The sequence below is a fragment of the Symphalangus syndactylus genome, chromosome 12, assembly GCF_028878055.3.
Source record: "Symphalangus syndactylus isolate Jambi chromosome 12, NHGRI_mSymSyn1-v2.1_pri, whole genome shotgun sequence".
In the NCBI taxonomy this organism is placed as follows: domain Eukaryota; kingdom Metazoa; phylum Chordata; class Mammalia; order Primates; family Hylobatidae; genus Symphalangus; species Symphalangus syndactylus.
Window position 1 is genome coordinate 124,650,819 of NC_072441.2, and position 17,595 is coordinate 124,668,413.

At 41.7% G+C, this 17,595-nt stretch overlaps 1 protein-coding gene across 11 annotated transcripts in view; it reads right to left on the reverse strand.

The window, feature by feature from the left end:
* Positions 1-17,595, reverse strand: part of LOC129468980 (torsin-1A-interacting protein 2) — a 54,046-nt gene that overhangs the window by 3,779 nt on the left and 32,672 nt on the right. For 10 of the 11 annotated variants that reach the window (XM_055255041.2, XM_063627511.1, XM_063627512.1 and 7 more), the window contains 2 exons: positions 16,319-16,420; positions 9,697-15,616 (listed from right to left, as the gene is read on the reverse strand). In XM_055255041.2, coding sequence (XP_055111016.1) covers positions 14,850-15,616; positions 16,319-16,420 — 869 coding nt within the window. In that variant the 3' untranslated portion in view covers positions 9,697-14,849. Of the gene's footprint in view, positions 1-9,696; positions 15,617-16,318; positions 16,421-17,595 lie in introns of those variants that run through there. The other variant, XM_063627519.1, reaches the window with a different exon arrangement.

Here is a 17,595-nt window from a genome sequence, read left to right on the forward strand (position 1 = left end):
GTCTGCAAAGTAACAGGACATTCTGTTATCCACAGAGTAGGGCCAGGTAAGACTGGTCTGGTGGTTACAAACTGAAATTCAACCAGAGATGGACGCAGATATACAGAGAATGTGCTAGGTGAAAGGCTACAGTCTTGAGAAGGTAGACAGAAATAATGTGGTAAATGAAAGCAATAAGAGGAGAAAGAAGACAGATGCTAAGACATGCCCTGACCATTAGAATTATAGAGTTCTAGGGCTAGAAGGACCGTCAGAGGTCATCACATCCACCTCCACCTCAATGCATGATCACAGAAACCACCTGACAGGAAAGAGTGTGTCAGTTTTGAAGGATAATCAAACAATCCTGGAGTGCAAGATGTTCATTACAGAGCAAAGCCAGCCCTGGAAGAGCCTGACCCATGGGCACTCAGCAACTATTATTGAGTCAACCAGCTGCAAAGGCTCAAGGGAAAGGGTTTGCATTTGTCCTTCTCATTCCTCTCAGAGAACTCAAGCACCTGCTACCTCGCTGTAAAAGGGAAGAAAAAGACTGAGCTATGGAAGATACGTAGGCAGAAGATACTTAAAAAGGGGTTATAACTCCCATGTGTTCATTTCTTAGACACTGGAACCACACAGGGACTAAAACAGGAGACCCAGGAGTGGCTACAGGATGGGAAAGAAGCAGATGGAAGATGCAGGACTTCCTACATCTTTGTGATTCTACAAGAAAGTGTGTTTACAGGAGCTGGATAAATGTAGCTGGCCTTGGCCACAGGGGCACTTGTGTCTGTACCCTACATGGCTAACAGAGCCAAAGCCCTGTCACAGCATTGTCTCGGTTGCAGCCATGAGGCCAGATCACAGCCAGCTCAAGGAAGTGTTGAGGATGAGGAGAAGGTGGAATCTGGTACCCCTTGGCGGGGCAGCTACAGGTGGCTGTCATAGTGAATCAAACCCAGCAGGCACCACTCAACAAAACTACCTTCACCTCCCAGATAGCCACAGCTCACCGGGCCACCGTCATTCTTCAGCAACACCTCACGGCAAAAAGTCAGTTCTCACTCCAGTTTTTAACATTTTTAAGAATGTGAAACTAGAGCAAATTTCAAATAACAATGCATAGTTGTGGTTTTCCTCACAGGGATGTTTCTACTCCTCCCATCGGCATCTGCTTTAAACATTAAGTGGAACATGTGATCCCAAAACCACTGAACGACTTTGATGTTCAGGATGAAAAAGAAAACAGTGAAGATGGTAAGCAAGGGGCCATTTGCTAATTTTTCCCAAATGCATCTGTGAACCCCTCCCCCATAAAACAAATTTGTTTGCTTTTTAATATGGTGTGTTTTCTCCAGATGACTGTGAAAATTCCTGCTCATTGATGCTACCAGCTGGGACTGGTGGATGGAGAGTTAAAACAACAAGGTAAATCTACACGTTCTCATCCTTCCTCTGCAAAAGGTTGTCTATGCACCAGAACAAGCCATCTCTCTAGTCTTTATTTAGTGTTTTGTGTGACAAAAACTTACATGCAATGCTGCCCACCAGGAAGTAAGGTAAGGCAAAATGATGGGGACTAAATGCTGTCTGAAAAATAGCTGCTCCAGCCTAAGCAACATAGTGAAACCGCATCTCTACAAAAAAAAAACAAACAAACAAACAACAAAAAAAAAGGAGTTTCGCTCTTGTTGCCCAGGCTGGAGTGCAATGGTGCGATCTTGGCTCACTGCAACCTCCGCCTCCTGAGTTCAAGTGATTCTCCTGCGTTCAGGTGATTCTCCTGCGTTCAAGTGATTCTCCTGCCTCAGCCTCCTGAGTAGCTTGCATTACAGGTACCCACCACCACCCCCAGCTAATTTTTTGTATTTTTAGTAGAGACAGGGTTTCACTATGTTGGCCAGGCTGGTCTTGAACTCCTGACCTCAGGCGATCCACCTGCCTCGGCCTCCCAAAGTACTGGGATTATAGGCATGAGCCACCACGCCAGGCCAAAAAAAAATTTAAAATTAGCCAGGCACGGTAGTGCGTGCCTGTGGTTCCAGCTATTCCAGAGACTGAGGTGGGAGGATCACTTGAGCCTGGGAGGTCGAAGCTGCAGTGAGCTGTGTTCATGCCACTACACTCCAGCCCAGGTGATGGAGCTAGACTCTGTCTAAAAAAAGAAACAAAGAAAAAAGAAAAACCCTGCTCATGGTCTTCACCCAGTTTTTACTCCCCATCAGACTACAGCTCTTCATCTCTTCAAGACCTTTCTGCAAGACAGCTGCTGCATCCCCATTGGGCCTGAAAGGGTCACCCCCTCAGATGAGAGGCATGTTTGCATTTTCTTTCTACCTGGGTTTTGACCTGGGTTCTGTGCATGAAAACTTGTTAGGGGACAACCAGCCCAAATCACAGCTGGGAATACCATTATCTGCTGCAACGAGTAGCAGATAATGACCCACAGGGGCTAGTGGATTAATTATTTCTGATGCAGGGCTGGTTTCTCCTCTAGTATCCTCTTCGAAGCATGCTGCTACTAAGTCTCAAAATGTTGATCCACTTTGAGACTTTGAACAGCATATTGCTTATGGATACCCTATTGTCAGCAAAAAAGGACATCCTGCCAGACTACGTATTCTTAGTCCTATTTCCCATAGATAGAAGAGGGAGGATCCTATTCAAAGGTTACAAACCTTGGGGTGGAAGGAAATATTCACCCAAACCATATGAGGGTCTTTTTCTCCCCATGTCATTAAGATAGTTGATGTTCAACTCAGTTGTTGGCACATGTGGGTATTCAGTAAATATTTGTGAATGGAATATGTAGCCTCATACCCAAGATTACAGAAAGCAAAAAAGTCAGGAGACAAAAGGATTACAGAATTAGGAATACTTGGAGAAGAACTAAAGACCACCAGTGGCTTTGGTATGAGGGTGTTTATATTCTTATTCTAGGAATAAATGTTTTCACAGAGCTTCTATTATTCAACATCATTCGTAAGATAATCCAGTAGAGAGGGGTTTCCTTTCACAGAAAACCATGGCAGTTAGGAAGCAACTTAGGCACTGTTTATCTCCGTGAGGGGCCTCAGTGAATTGAGTCGTTCCAAAGATGAATAAAGATTCCTTGCTTCTAGAAAATAGAAGGAAATCTCACAGTGCTGGAGGGAGTAGGGGAAGCAGAGATAATCCATTCTCATCTTTCATATTTGAGTAGGAAAAAGAATTGGTATTTTGAATAAAATTAGAACTTCACCAGATTTGGGTTTTTAGATTTGAGACACAACACTTTCTAGCTGCTTCTAGCCATAGTAAAATTATAAAAACAAAGCTACCCAGAACAGAGTTTGCTTGCTTCTTGGATGTGCAGACTTAATGTCCTAAAGATGCCAATTTCCCACCAGATCACTAGAAAAATTAATGCAATCCTATGACAAATATTTACTTTTTAGACAAGGTGATTTTTAAAGTTCATTGGAAAGAGTAAGTAATAACGCTAGAAAAACTCTGAAAAAAAAAATGAGCCACCACCAGATATTAAAGCCACAATAATTAAAACTGTGTGGTACTTATGCCTAATCAGCCAGGTCAATGGATCAGCATAGAACATTCAGAAATAAGCACAAATACATATGAGAATCCAGTATGTGACAAAGTGGCATTTCAAATCAGTGAGGAAAAGATGGATTCTCAATAAACTATGTTTGAACGGTTATAGCAATTCAAATGAAGCATGTCATTGATTTGTTAAATTTGAATATTCACTTTCAAATATATAAATGCAGTCTATAATGTAACTTGAAGTGGAAATCACCTTGTGTGCATTAGATTTAAAAATCTACCATTCAATTTAATAAACAGTTATTACTGCAAGAATAAAATGCTGCAATAATTTATGATCAAGAAAGTTTATGTACAAAAATTATTATGGACCTGAAAATAGGGAAATAAATTGACAGTCGTTAACACTGAAATATCTTTAGAAAAATATTAGATTCTTTTTCAAACAAATGCCAAGTATTAAAATGTAAATAATACAAAGCAGACAAAAAATTAGACATAATTCTCATCTTCATATGATTATTTAGGGTACTCTTAACAGAATAATCTTTAAAAACTGTATTTAACTTTGTTTAGGCTATGAGTCTTAAAAAAAAAAAGTCCTATTAGGAATTCTTCACATTTTGTAAAGATGTATTAAAAATGTCAACTTTGTCCAGATACAGAGCCCCAGGCCTGTAATCCGAGTACTTTGGGAGGTTGAGACGGGCAGATCACAAGGTCAGGAGATCGAGACCATGCTGGCTAACAGTGAAACCCCGTCTCTACTAAAAATACAAAAAATTAGCCAGGCATGGTGGCATGCGTCTATAGTCCCAGCTACTTGGGAGGCTGAGGCAGGAGAATTGCTTGAACCCAGGAGGCAGAGGTTTCAGTGAGCCAAGATTGCGCCACTGAACTCTAGTTGGGCAACAGAGCGAGAGACTGTCTCAAAAAAAAAAAAAAAAAATTAGGCTCAGGGCTGTGCTCCTGTAGTCCCAGCTATTCAGGAGGCTGAGGCAGGAGGATCACCTGAGTCCAGGAATTCGAGTCTAGCCTGAGCAACATAGAGCTCATCTCAAAAAAAAGAAAAAAAAAAAATTATAAAACTGACTTGTAGCATACTTTATGTAAGACATTCAAACAAGATGTTTTTTTAAAGGCTGTGTGAAAACTACTGAATATTTGCAGATAACAATACCAATATTGCAGGGCTTCTAACAAGCAATTTGTATACATAACCTGGTGAGCCTCACGTGGAGAACTCTTAGCTCCAAGCCCCCAGCAGCCTGTCTGACTTCAAATGCAGGGTCCAGTAGGCCTGCAACTTCAGCCCTGCTCACCACTTGGGAGTTTTTATTCTGTTTCTGACCCTCAAAGATGCATCTTGTTTTTGAGCCTGGTTCTGTCTTCTAAAATTTTCCTTGAAATATTTTACCTATTATTGTTATGTGTTTGGAATTATAGAGACGTGCCAACTCCAGGTGAGAGCTTCAAATGGCATCTCAGGTAATATTGTGTCCGGAATTGGTGGGTTCTTGGTCTCAATGACTTCAAGAATGAAGCCGTGGACCCTCGCGGTGAGTGTTACAGTTCTTAAATGCGGCGTGTCCGGAGCTTGTTCCTTCTGATGTTCGGATGTGTTCGGAGTTTCTTCCTTCTGGTGGGGTTCGTGGTCTCGCTGGCTCAGGAGTGAAGCTGCAGACCTTCGCAGTGAGTGTTACAGCTCTGAAGGCGGCACGTCTGGAGTTGTTCGTTCCTTCTGGTGGGCTCATGGTCTCGCTGGCTTCAGGAGTGAAGCTGCAGACCTTCAGGGTGAGTGTAACAGCTCATAAAGGCAGTGTGGACCCAAAGAGTGAACAGCAGCAAGATTTATTGCAAAGAGCAAAAGAACAAAGCTTCCACAGTGTGGAAGGGGACCCGAGTAGGTTGCCACTGCTGGCTCGGGAAGCCTGCTTTTATTCTCTTATCTGGCCCCACCCACATCCTGCTGATTGGTCCATTTTACAGAGAGCCAAGTGATCTGTTTTGACAGGGCGCCGATTGGTGCGTTTACAAACCCTGAGCTAGACACAAAGGTTCTCCACCTCCCCACTAGATTAGCTAGATACAGAGTGTCGATTGGTGCATTCAGAAACCCTGAGCTAGACACAGGGTGCTGATTGGTGTGTTTACAAACCTTGAGCTAGATACAGAGTGATGATTGGTGTATTTGCAATCCCCTAGCTAGACATAAATGTTCTCCAAGTCTCCACCAGAGTAGCTGGATAAAGAGTGTCCATTGGTGCATTCACAAACCCTGAGCTAGACACAGGGTGTTGATTGGTGTGTTTACAAACCTTGAGCTAGATATAGAGTGCCCATTGGTGTATTTACAATCCCTTAGCTAGACATAAAGGTTTTCCAAGTTCCTCCACCAGAGTCAGGAGCCCAGCTGGCTTCACCCAGTGGATCCCACACTGGGGCCGCAGGTGGAGCTGCCTGCCAGTTCCACCCTGTGTGCCCAAACTCCTCAGCCCATGGGTGGTCAATGGGACTGGGCACCGTGGAGCAGGGGGCGGTGCTCTTCAGAGAGGCTCGGGCTGCACAGGAGCCCATGGAGAGGGGGAGGCTCAGGCATGGCAGGCTGCAGGTCCCCAGCCCTGCCCCACAGGGAGGCAGCTAAGGCCCAGTGAGAAATCGAGCACAGTGCCAGTGGGCCAGCACTGCTGGGGGACCCAGTACATCCTCTGCAGCCGCTGGCCCGGGTGCTAAGCCCCTCGTTGCCCGGGGCCGGCAGGGCTGGCCGGCCGCTCCGAGTGCAGGGCCGGCCAAGCCCACGCCTACCCGGAACTCCAGCTGGCCCGTAAGCGCCGCGCACAGCCCCAGTTCCTGCTCGCGCCTCTCCCTCCACACCTCCCTGCAAGCTGAGGGAGCCAACTCCCGCCTTGGCCAGCCCAGAAAGGGGCTCCCACAGTGCAGTGGTGGGCTGAAGGGCTCCTCAAGTGCCACCAAAGTGGGAGCCCAGGCAGAGGAGGCGCCAAGAGCGAGCGAGGGCTGCGAGGGCTGCGAGGGCTGCCAGCACGCTGTCACCTCTCAATATGATAATAAAAGATGTTACTGAATTAATGGTTTATCTTAAACATTGATTTGCATACTTAAGAATTAGTGATCCTAGAAAGTGTCAGATATAGGTCAAAAAGACAAAGTGTCTTTTTTTTTTTTTTTTTTTTCTGAGACGGAGTCTTGCTTTATTGCCCAGGCTGGGGTGCAGTGGCGTGATCTCGGCTCACTGCAACCTCCACCTCCTGGGTTGAAGCAATTCTCCTGCCTCAGCCTCCAGAGTAGCTGGGATTACAGGCACCTGCCACCACGCCTGGCTTTTGTATTTTTAGTAGAGACAGGGTTTCACCATGTAGGCCAGGCTGGTCTTGAACTCCTGACCTCATGCTCAGCCCACATCAGCCTCCCAAAGTGCTGGGATTACAGGCATGAGCCGCTGCACCCAGCCTTTTTTTTAAGACAGGGTCTCACTCGGTCACCCAAGCTGGAGTGCAGTGGTGCAATCATGGCTCACTGCAGCCTCCACCTCCCCAGGGTCAGGTGATCCTCCCACCTCAGCCTTCTGAGTAGCTGGGACTTACAGGCATGTGCCACCACATTCAGCGAATTTTTTGCATTTGTTGTAGAGACAGGGATTTACCATGTTGGCCAGGCTAGTGTCAAACACCTGGGCTCAAAGGATCCACAAACCTCGGCCTCCTAAAGTGCTGGGATTACTGGCGTGAGCCACCACGCCTGGCTAGTGTCTCATTTTTAGCGTGTGTATGGGGGCCTTCTGTGAGCCCTAAAGTCATGTGGGCAGATTCCACAGTAATGAGTGCCCTAAACATATACATAATAGGATCTGCCTACTCACTTCCTTTTCTTAAAGTAGAGAATACCTTGGACCAATAGCTAAGATCTTTTCTGTTTAGCTTGATGGAGCTGCTTCTGCATCATTCTGTGACTCGAATTGCAACTTCAGACTTGAAATCATTTTTATTGTATCCTGTTTAAAATGACAATTCCTACAGCAACTAAACAATTCATAGCCACTCACTCCCTTATTAATCAGTATTGAGGCCTGTTCTAGTGTATGGTAGAACACTAGTATGTAATATCCTCTAGTGGTGAGTTTATGCATTAAGAAAATCTCGTTGCTGCTAATCTACTGTCGACGTTTGTGTAATGAGTATTAGGAAATTCTATGCTCTTTGCCTTCAGGCTCATCTTGACTTTAGCTCCTTTCAGTGAAAGCTCATATGTTAAGATATGCTAACTCCCAAAGTTCCTATTTTTCTAAACTGCAAAAACAAGTCTTTCAGATATTCAAAATTCAATTCAGATTTGTTAGAAAATGATTCTATAAAATGTGTTAATAAGACCTTTGGTTTTAGTTGGGTATAGATGGGGGTGGGTGGGGCAGGAAGCTGGGAGAAGGTGGGTGAGGGGCTGAGATGGGTATTCAGGGGCTTCTGCTCTGTAATTCTGGTTTGGCAACATCTTGAGGCAGAAATTCTGAACACACCCCCACCTCTCCCACTCCTGACACACAAGGTAAGAGATATCCACACTTAAAAAACACATTCACAGGCTGGGCGCGGTGGTTCACACCTGTAATCCCAGCACTTTGGGAGGCCAAGGCAGGCAGATCACCTGAGCTCATGGGTTTGAGACCAGCTTGGACAACATGGTGAAACCCTTTCTCTACTAAAAATACAAAAATTTAGCCCAGCACGGTGGCATGCGCCTGTAGTCCCAGCTACTTGGGAGGCTGAGACAGGAGAACTGCTTGAGCCTGGGAGGCGGAGGTTGCAGTGAAGGGAGATTGCGCCACTGCACTCCAGCCAGGGCAACAGAGCAAGACTTTGTCTCAAAACACACACACACACACACACACACACACACTCACAACAGCACACCCTGGGGTAGCAGCAATTCCCAGGGATCTACTTACAACCCCAGTGTTTCTCCCATACTCAGGAAAGCCTTGTTAAGTAAGAATAGCACTCAAAGAATGCTACCCAAGAGCTGCAACGGATTCTAGGCAGGGTCTGCCCTGTACCATTTCACTGATGGCCACAAATGCCACCTGACAACCCTCACAGGCTTCTCTAGCTCCTCAGCTTACTGCCATATGAGAGCAGTTTCCTTTCCCACCATTAATCACCACATCCCCATTTCTATAAACCTGCTATTTTGGGAAATTTAATCAATAATCAGTCCGCTGAAAAAAACTCAGGTTTATTCTTTATTCTGGTAATGGCCAGACAACTAATCTGAATAAGGCATATTCACCAGCATCCGTAAGAAACAAATACAAAAGCAATCCCTGTTATACAGAAAGGGAGTGCCAAGAAGTGGGACGTTAATATTGGCAAAGCCCACATATTTTTTGTTAAGCACAAATAAGCAAAATGCAATTGGGTTTGAAAGTCAATGTGCTGTTTCTTTTATGACAGGAAAGGCAAACAGGTTTAAATTTCCTGTGCTCTCTGATGAACCAGGAGCAACTGCCTGGAGCTTTGTGTTGATGCGTCTTCAAGTCTAGAAGGAGCACAGGGAGTAGGGCTGTGATTGCCGGGGGCCTGGCCAACTCTGCCCCATGCAATGTGACTCAGCCTGTTGCTTCCCAAGTCTAAAATGTTCTTTTTGGTTCATGTAACTGCTCTTAGCCAAAGGCAAATTTAGTTTATAAGCCTCAATGAGGAAAAGCAGGAGACTATTTGCCAAAATAAGAACCAATTTATGGGCTTTTCAAGACATCAAAGCAAGCGGATACAGATAATGCAGATAATACTGGAAGGAAAGGTATTGAAGACTAAGGTATTTACCTCTTTGCAGATTACGGGATACTGATTGTGTTCTCAGGCCATTTGGATTGGCCTATAGAGATACAGAAGTTATAGCACAGTTTACCAAACATCGTATGTTCTCACTCGTAGGTGGGAATTGAACAAAGAAAACACTTGGACACAGGGCAGGGAACATCACACATTAGGGCCTGTCAGGGGGTGGGGGGCTGGGGGAGGGATAGCATTAGGAGAAATACCTAATGTAGATGACGGGTTGATGGGTGCAGCAAACCACCATGGCACGTGTATACCTACGTAACAAACCTGCATGTTCTCCACATGTATCCCAGAACTTAAACTATAATAAAAATAATAAAAGTTATAGCACAGTTTATTAGCTAGAAATCAATTTTAACAGCCCCATCTCAGTCTGAATGAGGCAAATTTAGGCCCACATCATTAGGTATTTCACAACTTAACACCTAAAATTTAACATAAATTTACAAAAATAAGGCTTATTTTTAAGTCATCTGGAGAAACTGTTTTACAGATACCTTAACTTTATTTAGCTCTCTCTAGAATTAACATCTTTGCAAATATATTATTCAACCAAGCATTTGCCATAAAGATAAGCATCAACTTTCCCATTGGACAAGTGATAGTGTTCAAGCTACTTGACTTGTGAAAAACAAAAAACCACCATGACTTCTCAACAAATACATTTTAAAATGAAATGTGCTCAGACTGATAAACAAGATATTAAAATGGAGACTGACATTGAACTAGTCAACTTGAAAAACACAAGAGGACAATGCTCCTATAAAATGATATATTATTGGCTTTACAAAGACATACTGGTTTATGTTTACAACTATGTTTTATTTTCAAAAGATAAAGGAAAAGCTTCATGTTGTTATTTGAAAGTACTTCTCAACTAGCTGGGCATGGCGGTGTAATCCCTGAAGTAGGAGGATCATCCCCTTGAGGCCAGGAGGTCCAGGCTGCAGTGAGCTGTGATTGTGCCACTGCACCACAGCTTGGGTGACAGAGTGAGACCCTGTCTTTAAAACAAAAAGAAAGTACTTCTCTGCAAGTAAATTTTATGGATATAATCTTTATTCCGATTAAATAAATGATTACCCTAATCAGCTATTATTTATTATTTTCTATTTAACATTCATTTTTGAAGTGCCAGAGACCTGCCTATGTCACATAAAGTTTGGTCAGATATATGCAAATGCAGTGCTGGTGAAGATCATCTGAATAATGATCACTTTCACATGCCATATTTGTTATATTTTAATATCACTGCTCATTGTGCTTCCTGTCTTTATAATAAAGTATAAATCAAGCAATTAAAAGCTGTTTAAGCCAGTTGCGGTAGCTCACACCTGTAATGCCAGCACTTTGGGAGGCCAAGACGGGTGGATCACTTGAGGTCAGGAGTTCGAGACCAGCCTGGTCAACATGGGGAAATCCCGTCTCTACCAAAAATACAAAAATTAGCTGGGCGTGATGGCAGGTGCCTATAATCCAGCTACTTGGCAGGCTGAGGCAGGAGAATCGCTTGAACCTGGGAGGCAGTGGTTGCAGTGAGCCGAAATATCGCACCATTGCACTCCAACCTGGATAACAAGAGTGAAACTCTGTCTCAAAAAAAAAAAAAAAGGCTGTTAAAGGGTCAAAACCATCTCAGCGGCTAGCACTACTTAGTGGAGTCATTAGCTGAGAGAATGGTGGGTTACCAGCATGCTGAGCCTCACTAACCACCATAAACTTGGGGGCTTCCAAATGAAATGTATTGAAATTTCTTTATTGATTGCTTTTTAAAGTAGAAATATGAAACAAATTAGCATTACTATTTTAGTGATATGAACACCTTTAGTGATATGAACTTCTCTGCCAACTCCTGGAAACTAACCAGAAAACCTAAAATTTACCCTAAGGGAAGAAAAACCTCAAGTCCAAAGACAGTTTCTGATTCCACCAACTGGTTCTACAATTCTGGGATTACTCAAGAAGTAATTTATATTAATATACAGTGTAATGAAAGTTGTTCTGTAAGAGTAACTAAATGGCAGTGTTTAGGTATGTATGATATTGTATGCCCACAAATCATTTTTCTAAGTCAAATAAGCAAATTATCTATGACAATAAAAGATGAATTACTAGACACACAAAAGAAAATCTGAAACCTTAAAAAATGTAAATAGGCCAGGCGCGGTGGCTCACGCCTGTAATCCCAACACTTTGGGAGGCCAAAGCGGGCGGATCACGAGGTCAGGAGATCGAGACCATCCTGGCTAACATGTTGAAACCCTGTCTCTACTAAAATTATTTAAAAAAAAAATTAGCCAGGCGTCGTGGCGGGCACCTGTAGTCCCAGCTACTTGGAAGGCCAAGGCAGGAGAATGGCATGAACCCAGGAGGCGGAGCAGTGAGCTGAGATTGCACCACTGCACTCCAACCTGGGCGACAGAGCAAGACTCCATCTCAAAAAAAAAAAAAAAAAAGTATAGAACAAATAGAAATTAATCTAAGAAAATACATTAGATAATAGATTTGAATTATCTGTACATTTATAAAATATAGTCTTATGTTTAAAAATAGTCATTTTAGTCATGAGAAGACCCAGAGCTAATATACTGCTTCTTTTAAAAATGATTTTTGAGGCCAGGTGCGGTGGCTCACGCCTATAATCCTAGCACTTTGAAAGACCAAGGCAGGCGGATCAATTGAGGCCAGGAGTTTGAAACCAACCTGGACAATATAGCAAAACCTCATCTCTATTAAAAATACAAAAATTAGCTGGGCATTGTGGTGCGTGCCTGTAATCCCAGCTACTTGGGAGGCTGAGGCACAAGAATCACTTGAACCCAGGAGGCGCAGGTTACAGTGAAGTGAGATTGCGCCACTGCACTGCATTTCAGCCTGGGTGACAGAGCAAGACCTTCTCTCAAAAAAAAAAAAAAAAAAAAAAAAAAAAAAAAAAAAAAAACAGTTTGGTTGGGTGCATTGGGTCACATCTGTAATCCAAACACTTTGGGAGGCTGAGGTGGGAGGATCACTTAAGGCCAGGAGTTCAAGACCAGCTTGGGCAACCCAGTAAGACCCTGTCTCTATAAAAAATAGTGTGGTAGAGTGGTGTGGTAGTCTGCACTTGTAGTCCCAGCTACTCAGAAGGCTAAGGTGGGAGGACTGCTTGAGCCCAGGAGTTTAAAGCTACAGTGAGCTATGATCAAGCCACTGCACTCCAGCCTGGGAATCAGAGTGAGACTCCATTTCAAAAAAAAAGACTTTTGAAATAGTGGACAGAAAACTGACAACACTCTCAATTGACTGCACTATACATGGAAGGAAAAATGTTTTTAAAAAGGCTAAATAAAAAAAATTATGACTTTAGAAATTTATTTTTCTAAATTATTTTGAAAGGAAATGATGAAAAACCATATTCAACTAAATGAAGAAACAAGAATATGCGTCATACTGGTTCCTTTACAGATCTGAGGTAGCACAGGTCAGCAGGCCAATATAATAGTTATACAAGGCAACACTGGTTTTGTGGATGTAACGCTAGCATCTAAGATCTAAAACGACAGAAAAATTGTGCATATGGTATACAGATTTTCCTTCAATTTCCTCTGCTTTTATACTGGATTGACAGGGATATTACATTCAGCATGCTTTAACTTTTTGTTCAGGTCTTTTCCCAAATCTCTTGGAAGATTCCTTTGAAGTCCCAAATGCAAATTCTTCCTTCAGGTAAGCCCCTACACTCAAATTGAGCAATTACTCAATTGTAATCTTTTCAGGTATCAATGAAGATCCCTGTATCTTCTTAGTGTTTCCTAAAATCTTTCCATACTTTAATCAGACTTCTTAGATAGATACATATGATCTCATATAACGAGAGGCCAAAACCCAGTTGAAACAATCCAGGATTATGGTAATAGTCTATATAATGGAACAGACCCTTTGTTAGGTCGAGATCATTTTACTAGAGTTCTGCTTTCAGAGCTCAAATGCTAATCAACTACTATCTCCATACAAACTGTTTTCAATCTTTCTTATAATCACAGAACATGGTCCAACAGTCAGTACTGAACATCAAAACCTCTGAGTATCTACCCACCATTTCTGCTTCCTCTCACTAAGTATAACATCTCTTGGATTTCTCTAATTTTTAATCTAATGGTACTTCTATAACTAGTTGGTCAAGGAATGAGCTGCATTACATAATGTTCCATCACTGCACAGAAATAAACTGTTTGGTAAAGTTATGCCAAGTGTTCATATAAAATTACTATTAAATTGGTTATTCAAAAATAAATTTTTAAAATAAAACAAATAAATTGGTTATTAAAATCTGTTCTGCTGAAAGAGTCTACAAACTCTTACCCTAGACAAGTATAAAATTCCATGCAGAGGGGACAGAAATGACAATTAACGGAAATGAACAAAAGCATCAGAGACATGCTAGTAAATGCTAGCTTATACATTCTGCTGTTCATGTATAGATCTTTATCCTTCATAAATAATGTATCTATACAATAAACCTGTATTTCATCTTCCTACTCATAAGATTCAATACATTCATTTTTTAAACATATTTCCTATCTTCTAAGATGTTTTTTCACTTAATCAATGGTGTTCAAACTCGAATATCAGTGAAACTCTTTGTTCCAGTGAAATCTCAGAGAACCCCAACATATAAAACAGTTAAAAGCAGAACTGCTCTGATACCAAGGGGAACGGTGCCAGTAGACACAGTTTGACAATCACTGCTGTAAATCGTTCAAGAAAAGCTGAAGTAAAGATATAGCCAATTGGAATTTCTTCATTTCCAATGATTATAAACAATTTCCCCATTGGTTCTCATTTTTAAGAACGTTTGAGTACAGCTGCTTATACCTCAGCTGAATGGAATAAAAGCACAGTGCCTTACATGTAGTATTTAGGTAGGTACTTAATGGTTTGAATTCTTATGTCTTTTATCATACTACTCAAAACTGCAAAACTAATATGATATAATCCCGTAACTTTAGATTATTAAAGTGAGGTTTGAAAATATTCAACATGTGACAGAAAAATTTTCTAAAGGTTATCATTGCTTCATAATTCTAACTGCTTTAGTCCAAGTCCAAACACTATTGAAAAGGCTCTTCAGAGTCTCACTCAAGAAAAAAAAAATCACTCTGTAGTTACTCTAAGAAGTAAGAGTATCTTCCTGTGCAGTGTTGCTATATTTTAGAATTTAAAAAAAAATTCTCATATATATCATCCATATTTCAAACCTGATTTGGTCCAAAGAAAAAAAGTCAGGTTAATTTTTAGCTTTGTCAAGGCTTAGATTAGAAAGATTTTACAAGGAATAAAAAATAAAAACTTGTTTCTAAAATAAGCTCATCTTTGTTTTTCAGGCTATTTCCTCAACCTATTTTATCAACCTCCTTCCATATAAATGGAAGGCTTTAAACAAACTTTTTCATAAACATATACCTTCTGTAATCAACTGTGTGCTTAGCTTTAGAAAAGGCACCCCTGTTCTTCTATGCTCTTCACTGGCTGGACTGGCAGTACCAGGTGTGAAATTCTGCTCCACAGCCCACTCAATTTGTCTGAGTCCATGTGGTTGAAGGAGCTGGGAGTGTCAGAGTTGGTAAACTTGGCCCAGAGTAAGTCTCTCACTTTTTCTTCAGTTTCCCTTGGGCCTACACTTGCTTCTAATGTTTCCTCCTCTAGCAGAACAGTCAGGACCAGGGCTACATCTTTAAAGGCAGCATTCTCATGATCACAATACTTGTAGAAGATCAAAGTGGAGCCAGCAGGGAAGGATTCGAAGTGGTGTACCACAGCAGCCTTCTGGCCATTCTCAAACCCATAGCTCAGCTCCAGGTCAACCAACAGCTTGACCGTGTCACTGTCCTGCCAGGTCCTTCCAGCCCCATCAATCTGAATGGGAGAGACTTTCTGGGAAGAGGTGTAGGCATCTGCAACATGGTGGCTCAGGCACTTCAGGGTCTCTCTTCCCTCCCGAGCTGCTGTAAATATGATGGTGGCTGGCTCAGTGGGGTTGGAAGCATTGAGGTGCTTCTGGAGAAACTTCCGTCCTCTCTGCCACAGGAAGGAACTCTGGCCTGGAAATTTATCTTTCAATTGGCTAAACTGGGCCAAAAAGGCCTCCAAAGCTGGATTTTTGGGCACTTGCTGGGCTGGAGAGGAATAGTAGCTATTCACAGAACTTGCCACAACAGCCACAACAACCACAACCAGGAAGAAAAGAAAGATAGGGCCTGTCAAAAGAATGAAAAAGGAACAGAAAATTACAGAGAACACAAGCCAGAAACAAAGCCTGTGGTAAACTGAAATGAGGCAGAGATACCGGCAGGTTTTACTAGGAGCAATACGTTTTTTTTTGCATAAATTGTTTAAACTTTCAATCCACCAGAAGTACCTTTTCTCTAATCTCTTCTCAGATTTAATTATTTGAAGATATATCTGTTAAAAGATAAAAGCTACGTGGAAGAGTTAAGTACTCAGTAAAAAATTTTTAAAATAAAAGGTAAAAGCTGAGTCTATGTATTTGTTATTATAACTAATGATGTAATTTAGACATGAGTGATCAAGATTTTCTTTCACCTTCTCAATGCACCTACTACCTATAGCCATTTTTTTAGGAGTCATAACTTTAAAGTGCACTTGAAAAATTAATATTCTTTAGTTAGAAAGGCAGTTTTTGTTTCTTGTTTAGGAAAAGCCTTTCCTGTTATGAGAAATCCCATTTTGTTAAGCACAGCAAAATATCAGCCAGCACCCGTAAGGGAAAAATCCCTAAAACTCTAGTGTACTATTTTACTATGTCTCACTACCAATAATTTAAAAAGTATATATAAACACAATGTTAAAACTGTTTAAATCTGCTAGTTTTCTAGGCATTTTCACTGAGGATTTCTGAATGTGAATCAACACTGCAGTAAAACCAGGTTTATTCTCACCATGGCTCCAAAAACTCTTTTCATTAATCTGTCTCATGGTGTCCTGTGCATTCTCTTTAATTTCTTCCAACTTTTGTGTTTGTTGTGGATGACTTCCAGCCTCTGGAGAGGAAAAGAATCAATATTATTTTTAGGCAGTACACTAATGACGGTATGTATACCTTTATATCTCTCACCAAACCAAAGAATGATTTGACTAAAAGGCTTTCTATACCTTGGCCAGGTACAGTGGCTCACACCTGTAATCCCAGCACTTTGGGAGGCTGAAACAGTGGCTCACTTGGGGTCAGGAGTTCGAGACCAGCATGGCCAACAAGGTGAAACCCTGTCTCTACCAAAAATACAAAAATTACCTGGGCATGATGGCGGGGGCCTGTAATCCCAGCGTGGGAAGCTGAGGCAGGAGAATCGCTTGAACCCGGGAGGTGGAGGTTGCAGTGAGTCGACATCACGCCACTGCACTCCAGCCTGGGGGACAGAGCAAGACTCCATCTCAAAAAACAAACAAACAAACAAAAAAAAAAGTTAACATTTTTCCTGTCTTTTCTTTAAGACTATTACTTTTATTCTACTTAGAAGAATAAAATGGAATGCTGTGAAATTCATTCAAGGATAATATTGCTATATTCACAATTCCTCACTGCCTCTTATATCAGACAAAGACATTTAAATACTGAGGCCAAACTTACCTAAAATGTAATTCAGCAAAATGTATAAAATTAAGAAAGGATTTAAGAAATGTTGGCTGTACACAAGATTCAACTTCACAGGGTAATTGTGCTCTAATTCCAGTGTTCGAGTTTCACATGGTTCCTCAAGACCCCGAATATAAAAATAAGAGAGGCACTAAGTTCTAAGATAGGAGAGATTAGTGTACAGTTGCAAAATAGCTTACAAAAGCAAATTTGAAACTTTTAGTGAAGGAGGTACACAAAGCAAGGAATATAAGGTGAAGAAAATTCATGAAATATGTAAAAATCCAGGTGTAGGGTGGGCATGCCAAGCTTAAAATATGTGGGTGAAAAGAAGGGCAACAATTTTTAGCACTCTAAGCTAAATCACACTAGAATCTAAATTTGTGCTTAACCCCAGCCAAGTACTTCTATTGGCATAGATGAGTAGGATCATCTTCACTTATAAAGGATTGTTCATATCACCCCAAAAAGTAGGTTCTTAAAATATTGTATCATAGAATCTAAGAACTGAAACGATCCATAATGGACACCTACTCCAGCCCCACTACTTAACCTATCATGAAAAAAGGTCCAGGGATATTA